This window comes from Podarcis raffonei, chromosome 15 (genome assembly GCF_027172205.1).
Source record: "Podarcis raffonei isolate rPodRaf1 chromosome 15, rPodRaf1.pri, whole genome shotgun sequence".
NCBI classification, from domain to species: Eukaryota; Metazoa; Chordata; class Lepidosauria; order Squamata; family Lacertidae; genus Podarcis; species Podarcis raffonei.
Window position 1 is genome coordinate 24,659,488 of NC_070616.1, and position 20,163 is coordinate 24,679,650.

General features: G+C 41.5%; 1 protein-coding gene across 3 annotated transcripts in view; it reads right to left on the minus strand.

The window, feature by feature from the left end:
- CBL (Cbl proto-oncogene) overlaps positions 1-20,163 on the minus strand; it is a 48,288-nt gene that overhangs the window by 17,536 nt on the left and 10,589 nt on the right. For all 3 annotated transcript variants that reach the window (XM_053367940.1, XM_053367938.1, XM_053367939.1), the window contains 6 exons: positions 19,868-20,115; positions 4,473-4,619; positions 3,231-3,387; positions 2,392-2,513; positions 1,255-1,392; positions 421-508 (listed from right to left, as the gene is read on the minus strand). In XM_053367940.1, coding sequence (XP_053223915.1) covers positions 421-508; positions 1,255-1,392; positions 2,392-2,513; positions 3,231-3,387; positions 4,473-4,619; positions 19,868-20,115 — 900 coding nt within the window. The remainder of the gene's footprint in view (positions 1-420; positions 509-1,254; positions 1,393-2,391; positions 2,514-3,230; positions 3,388-4,472; positions 4,620-19,867; positions 20,116-20,163) is intronic.

The following is a 20,163-nucleotide window of genomic DNA, read 5'->3' on the forward strand; positions in this document are numbered from 1 at the left end:
AGATGGCTTTCAAAATCCCAGTGTCAATGAAAAATTTAAGGCATGCACTTAAAAAAAAAAAGGCCTAACCTATGGCCACCTATTTTCTCCTCCAAAGAGGTGGCAGTCAAAGGTCACCAAAATGGAATTGGCCTGATTATACCACCCCACCCCTTAAGTACAAAGGTTTCCAGAGTCATGCCCTTGAATAAGAAGAAAAAAATTAACATTACAAGCTCTGCACGCTGAACCATGTTCCTGACTGCCCTGGGATCCAATTGAGATTTAATGGTCTTTCTTCCCAAAGCTGAGCTCTGAGTTATGCTTTGTTTACAAGGCCAAAAATAAGTCTTCCAAGCTTGCTTGCAACAGGACCACTGTAAAGCTGCTGGCCAACATGTAACGAAAGAAAGGAATGAAGTTGTGGCAGTCTCTGCTCACCTGCGTAACTTTAATGTGATCCTGGGGTGTGGGCTCACACAAACCGGTCAGGTCAGGATTCTGATTCCGTCCGTCAGGATATAAGTAACTACAGAGCAGAACATTGTTTGGTTCAATAGAAATAAAAAGTCTACAGTACAACCAGATGAATGTGGCACTATTCAGGAAACTCCTTCAGTTGGGAAATATAATGCTTTGAACAGCGGGGGGTGATTTTGATGAATAATTGTTTTAAAGGCAAGCACCTATAAAATGAAGAATGCTTTTTTTAAAAGCTTGTTTTCTGGTTGCCGTATGTGCTAAAACAAAGGTGCTGATAAATGACAAGTGCTCTTAACTTCAACTTCCTCGCCTAGTCACTCTTGCCACAACTCCTTGGCTGAACAACTGGGCAAGGCCACAACTGCATCACAGTTGTGCTCTTTGTGCTCTGAGCACAATGTCCAACTGAAGAGCCTAAAACTGAAAGGCGAAACTGACACACATTTTAGGACTGCAAGAATAATCTCAAATTCAGAGCCCATTCCAAAATCTGACAATTAAGCATGTGTTTGTGAAAACTGTGAATGTATAAGCCTAAAGGTTGTGCAGTTATGTGGTCAACAGAATGGAAAAATGCCTTAAAAAATCATAGAGAATGGAGTTATCACTGCTTGATGTTTCAAAAGTACTACACCTTTGCCAGGTCCCAGCATAATGAATGCAGCTGTTTCCATCTGCCTTCCAGGGGCAGGAGCCAAGGAGGTAAAACCTGCATCTGAAGGGCATCATCCTACAGACACACTAACAGAAACGGGCAGGAGTCATGACAAACTACATTGATGAGTTACTTACAAGCCTTCCCTGAAACCATCGATCAGTGCTTGAAAAAGGGGTTTGTTGTGGGGGATTGTCTGGAGAATATTTCCATCTGCAGTGACATAACCAATGGCCCACTGGCCAAGCCGCGTGCAGCTCAGACGGAAAATGTAACTGAAAATAAAAGGAACACACAGACTTGAGGGCAGGATAACCTTGCTAGCTGGACAGAGCTCTTTCTTTCAGATGGAACGGCTGAAACAGTTTCACCTGCAGATCAAAGGCAGAACCCTACAGCCAGACAGAAAGGATTCAAATTATCTGAAGACCTCTTTCAACATGAAATTGAGCCTTCTTACTTGCAAGGATGCTCCTGACTTCCTAGAGGCAGTAAATTAGTTTTACATTATATAGCAGCTTTCCATTTCTGAAGGAAATACCTAGAAGGCAGCTCTTCGGCAATGTAAAGCAATAATCTCTTTCCCAGAAAGAGATATATTTGCAGGATTTTAGGCCTGAAGAGCACGTCAAAACTTGCAGCCAGTGTTTTCTAGTCCCTTGGCCAGGTCCAAAGCTACCACGTGGGCTCGGAATATTTTTCCGGACTTCCAGGAGGTTAGACACTTCCGGCACAACTCCTTCACCCACCCCTGGCTTGCCGACAAGAGAGGTGGAGTAGAGACTTGAAGAGACTTGCAAGTGCTGGATTTTGCTTTGGACTACACAACACAGAAGTGATGACTTGGCGGTACATCACTGCCCTAAATGAGCTTTGGGATTTGTTACTCAAGGTGGAGAGCACTCCACACAACACACACACACACACACACACACACACACACACACAACCTGTTATTTGTAAAACTACCCACACCATCAGTGACAGACCTTAAACCCTGTCCTTATTTCTCAAAAATGAAGAGCTTTCCCCACACCTCTTAAAACAACCTGCTCTGCAGCCCTGTTATTTTTACTGCTGAAGTTTAGGGAGACCAATGGGTTAATGCTAAAACCCTTTATGTCTTGCCTTAAGCTTAGATCTCCGGCAGCAATGCCACAGTGCCTTCCAGCGGCCTTGAGTCATGTCAAACTTCCTTTGACAAGAGTGCAGTGTGCAGTAGACAGTAGGATAACAAGAGGCTTCAGAAAGGGATGCTGCCTTCAAGAACTCACCTGCCGGGTTTGTGGATGAACTTCTGAAGCCGTGCTTTGACCTCATCATACGTCAGGAATGCCATGTAACCAGGGTGAGTCACTGCAAGGCTATTCCAGTTCCTGAGCAAAGATGACCATGGCTGAAGGAGAAGAATGCCAACAAAATAGCTTTGCCATTTCAATAGGAAAATCACCGTCCAATTCCACCCACCTCTCCCACTTCCAGCCCAAGATAAATGTAAACACTTTGCTTAATCAGACTGGGCCTCTTCTGCTATTTCTCAGGCAGCCAGATTACCCAGGTTTATTAAATAATAACTATTATTATTGTTATTGTTAACCACTCATCTGGCTGGGTATAACTTGTGTTCAATGGGACTTACTCCCAAGTAAGCATCCAGTGGATTTAAAACTGTGGCACACAATCTTGTAGGATTCCGCAAGATGAATGTTACAATCCTGCTCTCAGTTATCTGATCAACCATCCTGTAGAATGGGCTGCTTAATATTCCAATCAGAGAACAGAGGCTGGAAGCTAATGAAGCTTAATATGAAGTGTGTGATTAAACTATGATTTGAATTCTCAATGAATCCCAACCTTCTGTACTGACACAGAACAAAGTCGGCTGATGCAAGGGAGCTTTCCTGTCAAAGTTGCTGCAATGAACAGTCCCCTTGTGCCAAAAATGATCCTCCTATTTCCAGAAGTCAGAAATGGCGACGGCAGGTCAACAGATCTAGCTCACCACTAACACAAGAGATAACAACACCATAAGCGTACTATAGACCAGGGGAAGCTTGTGAATTGTGAAGCTTCACCTGGTTTTAAGAAAGCCATTCCCTTTTGTTTTACTTACCTGAAAGAGGCGGGTAAAGATATCAAATTCAAACACTGAAATGTAATCATTGCAGGTCAAATCAATAGTAGATTTCAGTGCCATTGCCTCTAGCCCTGAACTTATAGGATGCACTTCATGTAAGGCCTGACGGAAGGTCTTCCATGGAACAATGGTCCTGGAAGTGGGAGAAAAAGAAGACCTCAGAAACTCCCTAACTCCATATGCATATAGATTCACAGCCACAGCGGAAGGGAGGAATGTGAAACGCACACAACAGGATGCCAAGAACAAGACATTTTGCGTAAGAGAAATGATTCACGCTAAAGGACAAATGGACAGCATCATTTCTAATTTTGAATCTGTTCAGTTAACTGATGGAAGTGGCGTCTGAAGCACTTATATTTGTGTAGTTGCAAGAGAAAAAGATGCGACACAATCTCTGTGTAAACAAGGTCTCTCATGTAAACCAGTTTAATTAGCGGCTTTCAGATGTTAAGCTAGTGGCAAGTTAACTGCGGGGAGGAAAGAGGGAAGCCAATCTATGAGCGAGCATCTTGCTAACCAGCACTTTCCAAGTACCTTTCAGGAGACTGGTAATGCATATTTCATAAACAGACACTCTATTAGAAATGAATGTATGGCCCTGCCTCCCCCCCGCCCCGTCCAACCACACTTAAATTAATCTCTGCAGACAACCATCTAGAGTTATGACAGCCTCCATCCCTGCATCCAAGGGACATGTTAATTCCCATTCTGCCTAAAGCAGATACAAAAAGACTAATCCAGTGGTACTGTGTCTTACAGAACTAGTGGGAAGTCATGCAATGCCTGGTTCATTTGAGTGATGGGCCTATTTTGCGACTATTCATCCTTTTCTTCTGTTCCGTTAAGTGTCACCCTAACATCAATGCAACACTGCATAAGAGCCAGGACCAACATACCAATGACACAGTAAGGCTGAAGGCTGAAACAAACTCTCGGGTAGTGACCCTGTGAGTGGATGGTGGCCACAGTGGGAGCTAGGAGAAGTTCAGGTCGTTCCATCTGTTTCTGGCAGAAAGATCCCTGAAGGCGAGGATTGATAGCCACTCCCGTGAAACCTCCTGTGTGGGCTCCCCCTCGCAGTTCCATCCTATGCTGTTTACAGATGCCAACACCAGCAGAAAGGTGTTTTCTGCAGCTGCTCCACGTTTACACGCCCCCATCGCCAACAGATTTGCTGGAGCCAAAGCAGAAACTTATACTGGAAAGAGTACTTACTTTTCCCCAAAAGCTTTTCTCCAGAACTCTGCTGCATCTGCCTTTGTGATCCGGAATGTGTCTCCCTGGAAGAGTCCACTTGGGAAAATGCCTTTCAGTTCTGCTAGCATATGGCTGAAGATCAGGGACAGTTTTGTAAGGTTGCGCCTGCAGGATCACAAACACAGATCTGTCTTGAAACGTGAAACAAACAGCCAGATGGGGGGTAGAAAAAGGAGCAGAAAGCCGGATTACTGAGTCACATTTTGGAATGCTTCTTCCAACAATGATACATTTGTTGCAATACACTGCACAGCAGTTGTGAATCTTAGATTTACCTCTCAAGTCCCTTGCAGAAAAGTATGTTATCTACTTTTAGATATGCAATGGAAAGGTGAGAATGATTTAAGCTACACAGGAGGTTTATTACCAAGCTAGAATTCACAAGCCCTTGCTCAATGCTTCATTGTTGTTGTTTTTGGTTACCTTTCTGTTCCATTTTCCGTTAACCTGGATCAGTTCAAGATTTCACAAGAGGAGGTTTTAATAGAGAAAGCACCTTGTGATCCCCAAATCTGAAGGTGGTGAAAGGGGGGAAAAAACAAGGGCATCTGAGGTGAGAGAAAGAGGCTGGCAGAATCAGAAGCAAGGGGAATGAATGGATTGGCACGTAGGGTCCACAATGTATTCCCTTCATGTTGCAGCCAGGACCAGAATTTTGCCAGCTGACTCCTTTACAAGTAAATTCTCACCAAGTTCTAAATTCCTGCCTTGATACCTGAACACAAAAATCTGTCCCTCAAAGAGCACAATGCAACTGTTCCCTTCTGCATATACACTTTTAAAAATGGCTTTCATAGTTTGAAACTGCATATATAAAATAAATCTTTACAATAAAATTAAGGGCTCAAAGAGGGAAGGTCTTGGTTCATGGCCAAGGTTTTTATTTTTTTTTACACCAGGCCGTTTTTCTAAAGAAAAATAAAACTAAAATGCCCCAGAGAAACATGAGGCTTGCTTCCCTTTGCAATGTTTAAAACACACAGAAAACTGCAATATGCAAAGACTGGTTCTTGCAAATTTAAGGAGAGGTCCCACTTTTTAAAATGGAACAACGATAGGAAGACAACTGGAGTCAGCAGCAGCTGAAGGGACATTGCCGCTGCCCCGTGTCTATCACTGATCTTCAGTGCAGCAGAAGGGGTCTTTCCCTCCCCAACATGCCTAATCTGTTACACCAGACTTCAGCTCACTTCTAATCATATGAGACAGTTTTTTTTCTTAAAGCCGTTAACTCTTTCATTATCTTTTTCTGTATCAAAAAGTGAGACAAGGTCAACTAAGTTGCACTGTGTTTTTAACCGATTAGTGCTACATGGGCTGCTAGGAATGTATATTCTTCTTTTATAAGGGGGGGGGGCAGGGCTCAAACTTGTACTGTGTAACTCCTAAAGTTGCACCCGTTGTCATTATTCACCTAATACTTTTTTGGTGGTGGTTGTTTTTAAAACACCTACTACGTACTTTCAAGGATTACACACACAAAAACTGATGCTGTTTACGACTATTTTCCAGATGTGCAGCTTTGCAAGAGAGAGTTCTCACTCTCTAAATCTGCAATTTTTAAAAATGCCGATCACTACTCACTTCCTCCAAACAAGAAGGTGTTTGTGAATGTTACAAAACAAGAGCAACCATAAGCGACCTTACAAAGCAATCCTAAATATAGGAAGCTGGCATAAATTAAGCCTATTCCAAATTCTGTTCAGGAGGCTCCTAGCTGCCGGCTGAGATGGCCCAAACCAAGAAAAGAGGAAACAGGCCCTTAAAATAAAGTTTCACTTACAACACTCTTTTTGCCCGCATAGGTTCTGCCAGGTTGCCACATTACGTAACTGAGCTGAAAAAAGTTTGGAATAGGTGCAAGTCTCTCCTTGCTCCATCCCTGCCACACCACAGGAAAGCCCCTTTTGAGGGACTTACACCAGTGTAAACTCTGCTAGCTTAGCCCTGTCTCAGTCCGGCTGAGGGAATTTTGCTGGAATATGCACTGCAGTGCCAGATTAAGGGAGTTACACCAGTGTAGCACCAGCTAAGCCCAGCCTGAGGTCTGCCTATTCCAAACTTGTTCATCTTGGCAGATCCTGGTAGTATGCGTTGATTATGTTAGCAGTGACCAGTTAATCTATTGAGCATGCTAGAAGAAGTTAACGAAGCCAAGCCCAATTTCTTAACAAAAGTACAAAAGAGTACTTCATTCTCAACTATTCACCTTTAATTTATGCTGCCCTGAACATTTCTATGTTGGCATTACACCTTAAATAAAGAGACACCCCAGGTGGCTAACAAAACAAGGAGACAAGAGCAATCACTTAAAAATAGTACAAAAGCCAACCATTTGCAGCATCAGGCAGCTCCCCACTGATTTCTTTCCTTACAAAATCTAGTCAAATCCAGATTTTAAAGATTGGGCTGTACTGGAATTCTTGAGACAGGTACACTGGCAGATTTTCCAGATGAACTGAAGCTTGTGACAACAGAGTCAAGACCCATGGTTCAAGTGTGGAATTAAGTGAGGAGGAAACCTTTTCTAAGGGCTCATGAACCACTGGAACTCAGGCCTCTCTTCACCAGCCTCATTTGTGCACATCTTGACTGGATCAATGCACTAACCCTCACCATGTCAAAATCTGCTCTAACATGGCAGCTGTGTGCACTATGTCTGCCCATCCATTTCTTGGGCCAAGAATACAATACTGGAGTGAATGGGATAGCCACCCTCCTATTTTTAGCATCTTTTTAGCTTCCTTTAGAATGACACTCATTTGAGTCATTACAGGGAAAATGACAGGTCCCCCTCCCCTCCATATCTTGCTCAAGTGAGAATGTGCACTCAAGGACAAGTCAACTATTGTGGCTGCGTTGAACATGCTCCCCATTAGTTTTTCATTAGAATAGCTAGAACAGCTCTCATTTTAAAATGAAAAGGAGGTAAGCATGATTTTAACTTGAACTCTCCTGAGTAGATACTTTTGAGGACGGATGTTTAAACTACTCAAAGGATCACATGTCTCAAAGAACCCACAGACACAAAGATTATTCAGCATCTCAGGCAAATACCGCCTTGCATTAGGATTAGGAAAGAGCACTGCATAGGTGGGCTCAGGGTAATAAACTAACAAGACGCTGCAGGAGCACCACAACTTTATTTTAAATACTCAAACACAACAGCTTTGCAAAGTCATACATATCCAACTGGCAGCTTCTTTAAAGTCTGAATAGGAAACGTGATCTCTTGCCTCACTGGACTTTGCCGATGGAAAATGTTTTTCCAGGAAACTGAAGTTATAACTGAGCAACACAATTAGCCAAGCTAACTTTTTAACAGCTGCTCTCAGGTGCTTAAGCAGCATAAATTTAAAGACTATTTGCAAGTATAAACGAAGACATAAAATTACAACGTTCACAAGCCTGAGGGAAAGCTAAAACCCTGAATGACTATTTTATGTGCCTGTGGTTGGCAGGCAGGGTCTGAACACATTTGCAAAGGGAACCATTCAGGGCTTGAGATCCAGAATCCAGCTGGCAATGAACAAGAGCTGTGGCTTAACTGGGAATATAGTACGCTTGAAAGAAAACAAAAACCCACATCGTTTAATTTTACACATCAAAGTCGGTTAACAAGGTAAACACCATTTGCTCTCCTTCAAGCCATCAGGTGATACACAGGAAGGACACAGAAACTTCAGGCCAGCACCTGCTCCTGAAAAGCACCCACTAAAACCACTTCTGTTTCACTTAGAGGAGATCAAGCAACAGTCATCCAAAATGGTAGCATGGTGGTGGGAACACAGACTTGCTAGTAAACACTAGGAGCATCTGGTTCCTCAAGTCTTATCTTGCAATTTTGGGTAGATCTGGCACAATGTGTGGAAGACCACTGAAAGCAGAAGTTCCCAGCTCTCCCAAGTGACTCACACATGCCACTTTAGTTAGACACCATCCCATGAATGAAGCTTTACAAATGTGCCTGCTTACTAGTTACTAGTTATTATTTACTAAACTTGCTCTTACTGTATGTTTAATAATGCATTTTACTGTTTAGGTTCATATGCTACATTTCTATCCTGAAAGTTGTTACTACTACTACTACCAACAACAACAACAACAACACTCTAATGGAATATCCTCACTTTGAAACAATACCAAATTTGGCCTGATTAATCAGAGGGTCTGACTTAAAATTGTTACTTTAGTTTCTGGAAAAGAAAAGAAAGAACAACTGATCTGGCATCAGCCACCATAATGAGAGCAGCAGCAGCAACAAGTTTGTGGCAGCATTTAATTTGTAAAGATGTTTTAAAGGAAAATCCTGCTTGCAAAGGCATCAGATGCAACAGCATATGGAAGAAGCGCTCAGCACATGCCAGGCATCATCATGCATATTCTACTAAGAAACATTTGTCTAGAATTAATGGTGTGTTGGATGTTGTGGCCACAGCTGTAGCCCAGAAACAGCCGTTCTTTAGCATATATTGGCGTTTACCAGCATTTAACAAGAGTCTCTGTATTTAAATCTACTGTAACACAGGGCTGTGTCAAATGTTTTTCTGTTTCATTTCCATTGTCAGGTTAAAAGCAGTGCTTTCAGGGAACAGAAGTCCTTCCTGAAAGAAGTGTTAATTGTAAGTTAGTTTCCCTTTTTACAAACCTGTGCACCAATATCATTTCTCCCATCTGCTTTTGCTTCTGTACAATTCTCCATTTTGTTATTACTACATCCTCTTCTGGGATCAGTCACACGGGCAACCCCAGCAAATCAGAGATCGTGTCATGTCACTATGCAGCCAATCAGATTTGGCTAAGTGATAACCTTGCTAAAAGCAAATAAAGAATTGAGAGCAAGACCAATGTTTCCTGAACAGGCAATCACTTTGAACGCTGATATAGCTGTTGAAAAATTAATTGCTTAGCGATGGGACAAGTCCTTTTAATTCAATCCTACTATTAAGTGAGTTTCTCAGAACTTTAGAAACTGGAGATGGGATCACCTTTCCACTCCAGCTTTACACAGTTTCCAGTTTCACTAAACATAAGCGTCCACAACCTCTTGTAGCCAAAGTAGTTCCATCAGATAACAGATTTAAAAATTAGACAAGCCATGCAAGATCCAGTTTTGAAGACACTGAACGGATATTGTCCTCGGCTCTCTCCCTCCCCTGGTGCTGTGGTTGTACTACTTCCTTCCCCCCTTCATTACTGTTTTGGCTCCATATGTCTTGCAGGAAGTCAACAGGTCAACCAAGTACTTCCAGTCCTGCCGAAACCTTCACAGCAGCCTCTCAATGGGCCCCCACTTCCCCCAGTTCAGCTTTCTGAACCTGCTCCCCTCTGACCTGCAGTAGGCTGTTCCTTTCCTGTTTCCTGTTTGCTGGATAAAAGCATTCTTCCACAGTAAGCGTTTGTCTTGCAGAAGACAGCAAACCACATTTTAACCCCTTATGACTTTCTTTGCACCAGTAAGATAATCAGACAATTCCACATGCCCAACCAGTACCTGCTGTACTTGGAAAAACCCCTACTGGGGTTGCTAGAATAATTTCAAGAGCAAACTAACAAAACTAGTATAATTCATATTCACTAGAAAGTCTGACTTATGCTGCTACCCATTAGCACAAGACTGACTTTTGATACCTTAAACAAAATTAAGCACCAACCCAACAACTACAATAAAAGCAAGCAGAGGGTAAATGTGGAATTTAGCATTGGGAACAGGATTCAGCATTCTTTGAATCTTGGGTTTCATTTTTAGGGGGGAAGGATCCGAAGAGGCTTAGAAGCACAGGAGTACTGGGAAATGGGAGAGAACTTGATTCCGTTTTCATTTTCATACCAACACAGTATCATCAATTCACCCTTCCCAAACCAAAACACAGAGGATTCTTCAAAATTTGCACTTCTTAGAATTTTGTGATTCAATTCTCCAGCCAAGAAGAATGCATTTAATTCCCTATCAGTGAAAACAATGGGAAAAACTGCACTACATCAGAGGAGATGCTAACAGAAATGTGTATGCTTGGCAAAACTGTATCCAAAAATTCATATATTAGGAGATATGCACATATGAATTTTGTGCAACTTTTAAAAGTTGCAAATTGATGAGGAAATGGAGCAAACTGAAGGTTGGAAAAATGAGGAACTGAGAGAAACCAAAACTGACAGATTCATCCATCCCTTGTGATCAGTAACTTGTGCTTTAATGACCTGCATATCACACTTCATTTCTATGGCAGAAGTAAAAGTATGCAAATGAAAAGTGAAAATTTGCATAATTTGCATAATTTATTCAACCTACAAAATCCACCCCTTCTGGGCATATAGCTATTTTAAGCAGGAAGTATATAAATTCCAATGTAAAAATAAGCTACATACCACACAGATAATTAGAGAGTCCAAAATAAGGTTCTTTATTGTCTACGCATCACTTCCTGATACAGGTTTCTATAATTAATTAGATTTATGATGGTCAGAATCCTACAGTGTTGCTTTAAGCATGCAGAGAAGAGTTAATACACTTTGCACATTTAGCAGAAGCTCCAGCAGGGAGCTCATTTTACACGTAGCAATTTTCAAACTAACATTAGAATTAAGCATGTAATTACTGTTCTAGTCTTGGCCCTAAAATAATGTACTTACAATTTCTTATAATTAGAAAATTCTAGCCAAAAATGTGAATGGTAATGTAATTAAGCAGAAAAACAGTTTGGAGACATATTGATCCTACAATTGACAAGTCTGCAGAAAGGTTACAAAAAGTACACCATCCATTTCCTCTATGCACACATAGTAAGAAGAAATACTGGGAATGCCTAATTTTCTACAAACACTAATTTTATGAGTAGATTTAAAGGCACAAGACACCTGGAAATACAAATATCCCCTATAAAAATAACAACCCTGCTTCCTTATTTACATTTTGTGAGGAAGACTAAAAATGTACCTAGGGACACCTTGTGCAAGCAAGTTGTTCTCTTCAAGCACTGTTTATTCAAAATGTCTAACATTAAAATTGATGGTGGAAAAATCAGAATGTTTCTCCCTTAGAAGATACATATTCTCATTAGAGACCTGCTCTATTACTGTATTAACTTTCAACAAGCATATTGCTTTTCTTAAGTAACTCAGATGTTCTGTATCAGGGAAGCTTTCTTCACAGGTTGATGAAGGGAAGATACAAGATGTTTGCAAGTTAAAACCAACTTTGTCCAACTGAGGAAGAAAACGTATTTTACATCTTACTAGAAAGATTCTGGGTCTCTCAAAGTCATGTGCACTCTGAGACACCCTGAGCCTTACTAGCAAGATGTAAAATTTGTTCTCTCCCCATTTGGAAAATGTAGGTTTTAGGGAAGGAGGTCAGCAGCAAGACGGGATGAAAATCTAGCAATGGACACCATCTCAAGCTGAGCACAGCCGGCTCTTCTGCTGTGGCCAGCCAGGCTTTCATCAAGGATGGGGCAAGAAGCAAGCAGCAACCCAGACACCTTCTCTGAGGCACGAGGAACTGGAGGGCTGCTATAAAACTTCATGGGGAAGGCCTGACTGGCTGCGATGGTGGGGGGCTGGGGGAGCTGGTTTGGTTGGACTCTCAATGTTGGTGGTTGGACTCTCCTCCCCCCTTTCTGGCAGCCCACTTTGCTAAAACCAACTTTTCCCAAAAGAGGACAATAACATATTTTACATCTTACTAGGAAGGCTTGGAGTCTCTCAAAGTGCACATCTCAGGCCTACTAGAATCAATGAAAGCAAAGAGGTTGATAATTATACTAAGACAAGGCAGTGTAGCCATAGCTGTATAGAAATGAGGAGTCCAGAACTGCAGATTGGTTGTCCAGAATCAGTCAAGTTAACTATCATAGTCCTCCCAATTCCCACCTCTGTGTTTTTCCCATCATAACAATTTCTGGCTGAATCTAACAACAACAACAAAAAACACACCTTTAGTTGCAGGGAGAAGAAATGGAAGCCAAATATTGCATTCTCAAGCACTCAAAAAACACAATGCACAAATAATGCTACATATTTATAACTTTGGATAAAGAGAAGCATGCACCTCAAGGTAAGAACAGTTACACTCAGAAAGCACCCTTATACTTCTCTGGGTGCTGTAAATAGTGCTAACATGTGATGTTTCCTCACAATGTCATGTGCTTACTCTCACTGCATCAGTAGCTTAAAGACAGACTGGTACAGTAAACATGGTCCAAAGGTTTAGGTCTGCCTTTGGAAAGAAAACTCGTCTATGCAGAAAAATTAGATTATATGGATATTAGGTCTCATGACAAAGAAGCATTTCAAGAGTCAATTCAGCGAGCTTTGCTCCCTTCACTGGAGACTTCCCTAACAAATGCCACACACTCATCAAGAAACAGAATAGGCTTAGTTTCAGCTGTTCTGTAAAACAAGGCTAGTATTTCACTTCAGAGACGCCCTTAGTCCCCAGACCTTTAGTGGGTGTTGTGTTTGCTTGTTTTTGCACTAGAAGGTTGCAGTAATTTCTGAGTACAGTGATACCTCGGTTTTCGAACGTAATCCGTTCCGGAAGACAGTTTGAGTTCTGAAACGTTCGAAAACCGAAAACTCAATGGCTGACAGCTAGAGCTAGGTCTCAGGATCTTGCACTCAGTGGAAGATGCATGGCATGTTCAACTTCCAAGGCGTATTTGACAACCGAAGCATTTACTTCTGGGTTTACGGCGTTTGAAAACCAAAATGTTCATCAATGGAGACGTTCGAAAACCGAAGTATCACTGTACTGATTCTACTCTAACACAGGAGCAGATGAGTATCAAAACTCAGAGCCAAAAGTGACTGCATGCACATGCACATGGGGGGTTGTGCAGGAAATGCACTCTATATGGGGCTGCTCTGGAAAAAACTTCACATGCTTCTTCTGGTACAGAAGGCAGCAACCCATCTCCCCAAAGAAATGGACCACCACCAAAGCACACTGCTCTGATGTCTCTATTCACTCTCTTTTCTCTGGGCACATATAATAATAATAATAATGATGATGATGATGATGATGATGATGATGTATTATTTATCCCCCGCCCATCTGGCTGGGTTTCCCCAGCCACTCTGGGCAGCTCCCAACCGAATATTAAAAACAGCATTTTAAGATTCTTGTACTAACCCATAAAGCCCTGAAGGGCTTAGGCCAAACATTCTGTAGCAACCACGTCCTCTTGTTACAAGCTCATACATTTTATTCTCCCTTGAGGGAAGAGGTGGCATGGCAGTGCTTCGGATACCAACCCTAAGTGGGATGGGTTAAGTTACAGACCTAACTTACAAAAATGTAAATGAAAAGCAATTAGTTGGAGCTTCTTATTTTCTTGTTATCCTGAGCCACTGCTGCAACTGTGTCTTTGCCATTTTGTTCTCTCTAAAGTCATTAAAGCTCATGTTCAAACAAATGTACGGAGCTTTGGGGCGGGGGGAAGCACTAAAAGAATATCTCTGGCCTCACGAAAGAGCCCAAATGCTGCATGTAGGCCATGTGTTTTCCACCTCTGATCTAACATGTCAGACCCCATTGAGGCCGATGAATGATTGCACCGAGTCCCTGTAACAGGACGATATTCCATGTAAGCAACAACTGCCCTGCTGCTATCAGTTTTTACTCTGACCCTTGCAAAGAAGTGCTGAATAGTCATGCTTAAACATCCTATGTCAACATTTATAAGATTTGTGCAGCTTCAGAGCCTTTCACAGAGTAATCAGTTTTTAAAAATAGATATACAACGGAACTACTTTCAAGTAAACTTTCAACACAGGAAGTGATTGAAATTCCACTTCACTCTCACTGATAGCAGCATAAGTCACCTTCCAGAGAACTGCAGGGCAAACTGATACACAAAATGAAGTGCCCACTGTCTTTTGCTTAGTAGGAGACTCATCCAGACAGATTTTAGAGCCATCAAATTACATGTCCATCATGCCAGTCTGCAGCCAGTCAGCTAGCATTGCATTGATTCTGTGGACTGATTCGCCAAGGAACCAGCATGAAACAGGAAGTCGACATAATTAGATGCTGTAAACCCACTATCAGAAAAAATCAACAGTTGAGCTGGACACAGCCTCTAACATTTTTACCTTAAAAGTCTTTGTGGATCCCTTCAGTGATTCAACTGCAAATATTTTATTTTATTTTTCTAATTTTTAAGAAATAAGAAGCTGGCACTAGAAAAAACATAGAAAGGTACTAGGTAAGCCTCTTTGGAGCAGCTATTCCAAAGCTAAGATCCCACTACCAAAAACTATCCCTAGTAGACATTCACTTCATTTCCCTGGGTGGGGCACCAGGAGCAGGTCCTCTAAACGGGACCTTAAAGTTCAGTTAGAAAGGAAGAAGAGTATCTTTTTTGTGTAACCTGGTCTCAAGCCATTAAGACAGAGGTAGGGAACCATTAACCCTCCTGATGTTGCTTGACTCCAACTCCCACAAGTCCCATGGCCGGGGATGATGGGAGTTGTAGTCCAACAACACCTGGAGGGTCAAAGTTTCCTCACCTGTGTGTTAAGCACTTGAAAGATTAAGACTAGAGTTTTAAAACTAAGTGCCAGAATGGGAGCCAGCACAGAAGACAAAGCACTGGCATAATTTGGTTGAAACACCCAGCCCCAGTTATTAATCTTGTGGCCCTGTTTTGGACCTACTGTAGTTTCCAGACCATTTTTAAAGGCAGGCCCACATACAACATATTGCAGTAACTGAGTCCGTACAACAACTTAGTAAAGTTAGTCAATATTATTATCCCCTATGTTACAAGTGGGGAGGAGCAAGGCTGAGAGAAAGTGGCTTGCCCTAAGGCCATCACATCAGTTCATGGCAGAAACTAAATTCAAACCAGGACCTTTCCTGATCTATCGCTCAGTTTCCTGGTCACTAATGCCAATTAATGATTAATCATCATAATCATATTAGTTGTAAAACTGATTATGAGTTCTGTAATTGGATGGCAGCTGCAGCTATTTAACACACAAAGCATGCTGGAATTTGCCTAGTTACATTTGGATCCTGTTTCAAGTTCACTGGTCTGACATAAAGCAATTGTGCAATCTTTCAACGCCACATCTCCTTAGTGCCTTTCTATCAGACACCAAGATTTAATACAAAAGGCTACAATCTATATTAAATTATACTTCCCGCAAAGCAAAACAAGATTATGGGTTTTCTAATCTTTTGAAACTGTTTGGAAATGCATGAAGCATTAAGTGCTAAAATGAGATTTATGAGGAGAATATTTTAATGAATAAACAGCACTGCAAAACCTGAAATTGTTAATTCATTGAGATGAAGTTCTGATAACAGATGCAAACCAGAATTTGAGACTCTCTTATTCAAATTCTCACATATCCAAACCTAGTTAAGCAAGGAAAAGCAGCTTCTGGATTGGGATCAGTATATTCACACTTGTTATATCAACATTAGAATTACCTTGATATGGGATTCCTATGGGAAAAAATGGAAAGGGGAAAGTGGCTTCCACCACTAGCACTAATGTAGATGAAGGGAGACATATTCAGCACCAAGGACTGTACCATGGACTAGAAGTGGTACCCTCAGAAATGCATACTTTAAATAATCCCTTTAATGACTATTGGAAATTGTGGTAAGCTGAATTTGAGATCCTTTTTACTTGCATGCATTGCTATTTTACCACATTTTCAAACTTTCCATGAAACCATTAGGACTCAGAAGTTTAGAAATGAAAGCTTGGGGTCCCAGGATTTGTTACAGGAACCTGGGTGTGTTTGCCCATCCCAGTGGACCTAATTAAAGATCAACATCTAAGCACATTTTCTTCATGGCAATGGGGTCTCTTTAGGCAGCAAGCAGTTCACGTTCTTATGTAGCAACCTGGCAGTCAAGACTCTTTTTTTTTTATAGGCAGCTTTTGAATTTTCTCTAAGATACTCTAATTGAAATGCAGAAGTAGGCTTCACAAGTTTTCCACATTCTGAAGTGCAAGTTTCATTCGAAGGAAGTGACAGGGGACTCTTTCACAACAGGCTTTGATAGGCTGCCTCAACAATGTGTTCTAGTGTTTTCCTAACACAGCTTCTCACTTTAAGAGACAAAATTATCAGTACAGAATTTGTTTTAGTACTTTGGGGGCTTTGGTGCTGTATAAGCAGTTTATAACTATAGCCAGTTTGATTTCAAAATCAACATTTCAAAAAACAAACCTCTTAGTAGTATCAGTTTCCTTCCTGGGTAAGGCTGTGCACAATTTATACACAGAAGAGATATTAAGTATCTGCAGCTTTTTCCTGTATGGATTTGTTCCTTTATGCCCTAGAGCTGATGACGAACACAAAATCTTGCTGAGACAGCAACCCCACAAGTCTGGCTGCAGAGACAACAAATGTTCCAAGCTCAACACCTTGGCTGCCATTAGAATTTTACTGCAACCTCTCTATATAGGACAGGACATACAATTCCCATAAAGGGGGAAGGGTTGATTTAAGAATTCAGGGATATTATAACATGCTACAGCACTTAAACCACATAACATGTTGTCCTTGACTTCATCTTTGTCAGTCAGTCAGATAATTATATATGAATTTTTGCACCTCAATTCCTCTGGAGCTGACGGTGGACTAAAATGTACAGCACATCTTTTGAGGCAAGCAATACTCAAATATGACGGCTTCCATGAAAGATAACAAATCCAAATGTATTCCAGAAGATAATCTGTGGCTGAAACTGGCAGCTCCATACACACCCAGGTCAATCTTGAGCCACACACAGTAGATGCCCCCCTCCATTCACTTTTCAGTCTTTGGCTTAGTAAGGAAGTGGGAGCTTTGAGGTTGCAGGATACCACTTAAGAAAGCAGACATGGTGAATGTCGCACAGTATTAATTTGATCACACAAATACAGCAACAACAAAGGATTCCCCCCAGTGCCCTCCCACTGTATCTGCTCAGTGCTGTTCAAGGTGGTAAAAAACTCAATGAAACCAAGACCACAGCACCTAGCCCAGTGTGACATGCCTACATAACAGATAAAAGCCATTGGCTCATAATGATGTGAGCTTTAAATAGATGTGTAAATTGGAGTTGTTTTGTATGACATCTCTAAAGGCCTCTAAGCAACACACTGTTGCACATGTGTAAGATATCAAATTTCAGCACAAGTCAACTGCCATTACCACTGAATGTCTTGACATCAGTATTATCACAGCAAGTTAACAGAAAGAGCTACGAGTCTAGAAAAACACACATGATTAACTTGCATGCATAGGAGCATGCAGAGCACCCAAGTCTGTTTTCCGTTTTAACCACAGTAGCGGATGCTTTTTGAACAGTGAATTCTGGGGCAGTAGACAAATGAGAAGTGTAACTTTCACCGTGGCAATAGTTAAGTGCTGACTTTACTGTCTAGAATCCAGAGTTTAACCTATCATCTCTCCCTCCCTCTCACACACAAAACTTCAATAGAGATCTTAAAAATAATTCACAAAGTTTTGACACACTGTTATCCACTAGAAAATTACCAGCTTTCTCTTTGGAACTGGAAGGTGTTTTTAATGATGCACTAATGTCAGGAGGTAATTTTTAGAACACAGCTTGGCCTACCAAATTGCTTTGTACATATACAGACTCTCCTCCTCCCACACACTTTCTAGCCACAATCTGCCTCGACAGGCAGCTCCTACACCTCAAACTCCTCTTCTCCTTTTGAAGCTTGCACCTCCCATAACTCTTAAAGACAGATCTAAGACTGCCCTTCTTCCTCAAAAGGGGAGGAGAGGGGAGAGGAGGGAATCCTTTTTACTTATGTCATGGGGAACTTGCCCTGAAAGGCAGCATATAAATACGGGGGGGGGGGGAGAGAGAATAAAATGAAAGCTTCCAATTATGACACACAAGACACATACACCCTCCCTGAGACACCTACATTAGATGATGGGCCTCATAGGCACAGAGCTCAAGTGCATATTTTCTGCATTTTACTTTTGCTATGCAAACTTGCTTTACTATGGTTTGCTCTCGTTTGCCAATAATGTTTGAACAGAATCAGGTTTACGTTGTCCAGTAAATGCTCACACCACCCACACCAACACTCCCCCAGCCTCCTGAAGTCAGTGTTCATTACACAACCCGTAACATGCAAAACTACTCAGCAAATACACAAGGGGAAATGCAACCCTATCAGTTTGACAAACAAAACAAAATGCTGACCTGAACAGAACCACACATAATTCCAGATGCTCCTATAGTTTTGACACTGCTTATGTCTTTCAGAGATTGGTAAAGGAGCATGATTTGTCCTGGCCTTGACGCAAATGTTAAAGCTAAAACCATAAAGTAAGCATAAAGTAAGGGACAATCACCTCTCTGCTTCTTTAGCTACATGATTGGAGCTGGGGGAATAACAGATTTCAAACAATGTGGAAACAAGCCCTTGCTCCATGCCTGCAACTTGGAGCACTCGGTGCCCAAAACAAAGCCCAGGGTTTCTCCACGCCATGAAGATTGTCTCCTCCTGCTGCTGCAATGTCAAGGTTGGGAAGCAGCTTAGGGTTGGTCACACAGAGATAGTTTGCCACCATGTCACTCAGACCAGAGCACTCATCCACCATGTTGAACAAGTTGTAATAGACCCTTATCTCAAACTGCAAAGCTAAATACTTCTCTTTTCTCCCCCATCCCCTTTTCCCCCAGCTTGTCAAAATTAGCAGTGAAATATCACTGAGGAATCTGTTGGATAGCTAAGCTTAGCAATACAATTCTTATTCTGGTTTGGGACCTGGCTATTTGAAGGATCATCTACACCCATACAAATCTGCCCAGGTCTTAACATCTGCCTGAGTCCCTCCTTGCAGGCTCATCATCAGGATCCATTGACTAATGGGCAACAGCAGCCCTGTATCTTTGGAGTATATATAATTGTTTTTTCACTCAATATTATCCGTATGATAATACCAACATACTTTACTTGGTTTTTGCAAAACTTGCTGATATTATGTGTAAAATACTATGAATGCTAAAGCAAAACATTAGCCATGTATATAACATAAATTCTCCAGCGCGTTAACAGGCTTGTGAGCTACATGCATCTGTCATGAATATTAACTGCATCTCCAGACCTTCTCTACTTCCACCTACAGTTCTTAATAATTATTTGAAATTATACCATCGATTTCACCAACAAGACATCACACAAAATAGCAAGCCCAACTTACAGTCAAGAACTTCCAGAGAAACATTATGTTCTGAAAGAAACCATAAGAATTCACAAGAGCCCAAGAACCACTGAAATAAAAAGAGTTTCAAGAGTGCTCTCCAACGACCCACTTGGATTTTAATACTACAAGCGATTAAGAACACAAAACGTTACCTAGGTTGGGAATTCTCCTCATACATTCTCTCTTTTCCTTCTTTAAAGAGGCTGATGGTCTGTTTTGTCTTTTTCATCAGGTTTTCCATGAACACCCTGAAGTATTCATTCTCTCCTAGAGTATCCATCTTCCCCTCATAGCGTGACAGGATGGTTCGCAGATGCTGATAAGTGTCAGGAAGCAGGTCTAGAATGTAGGGTGGACTGTTTTTTAGTGCCAACTTGGGATTCTGACACAAACGCACAACCTAGAAATAAAGAATGAAGAAGCATAATGAAATGTAAGATTCTAGCTT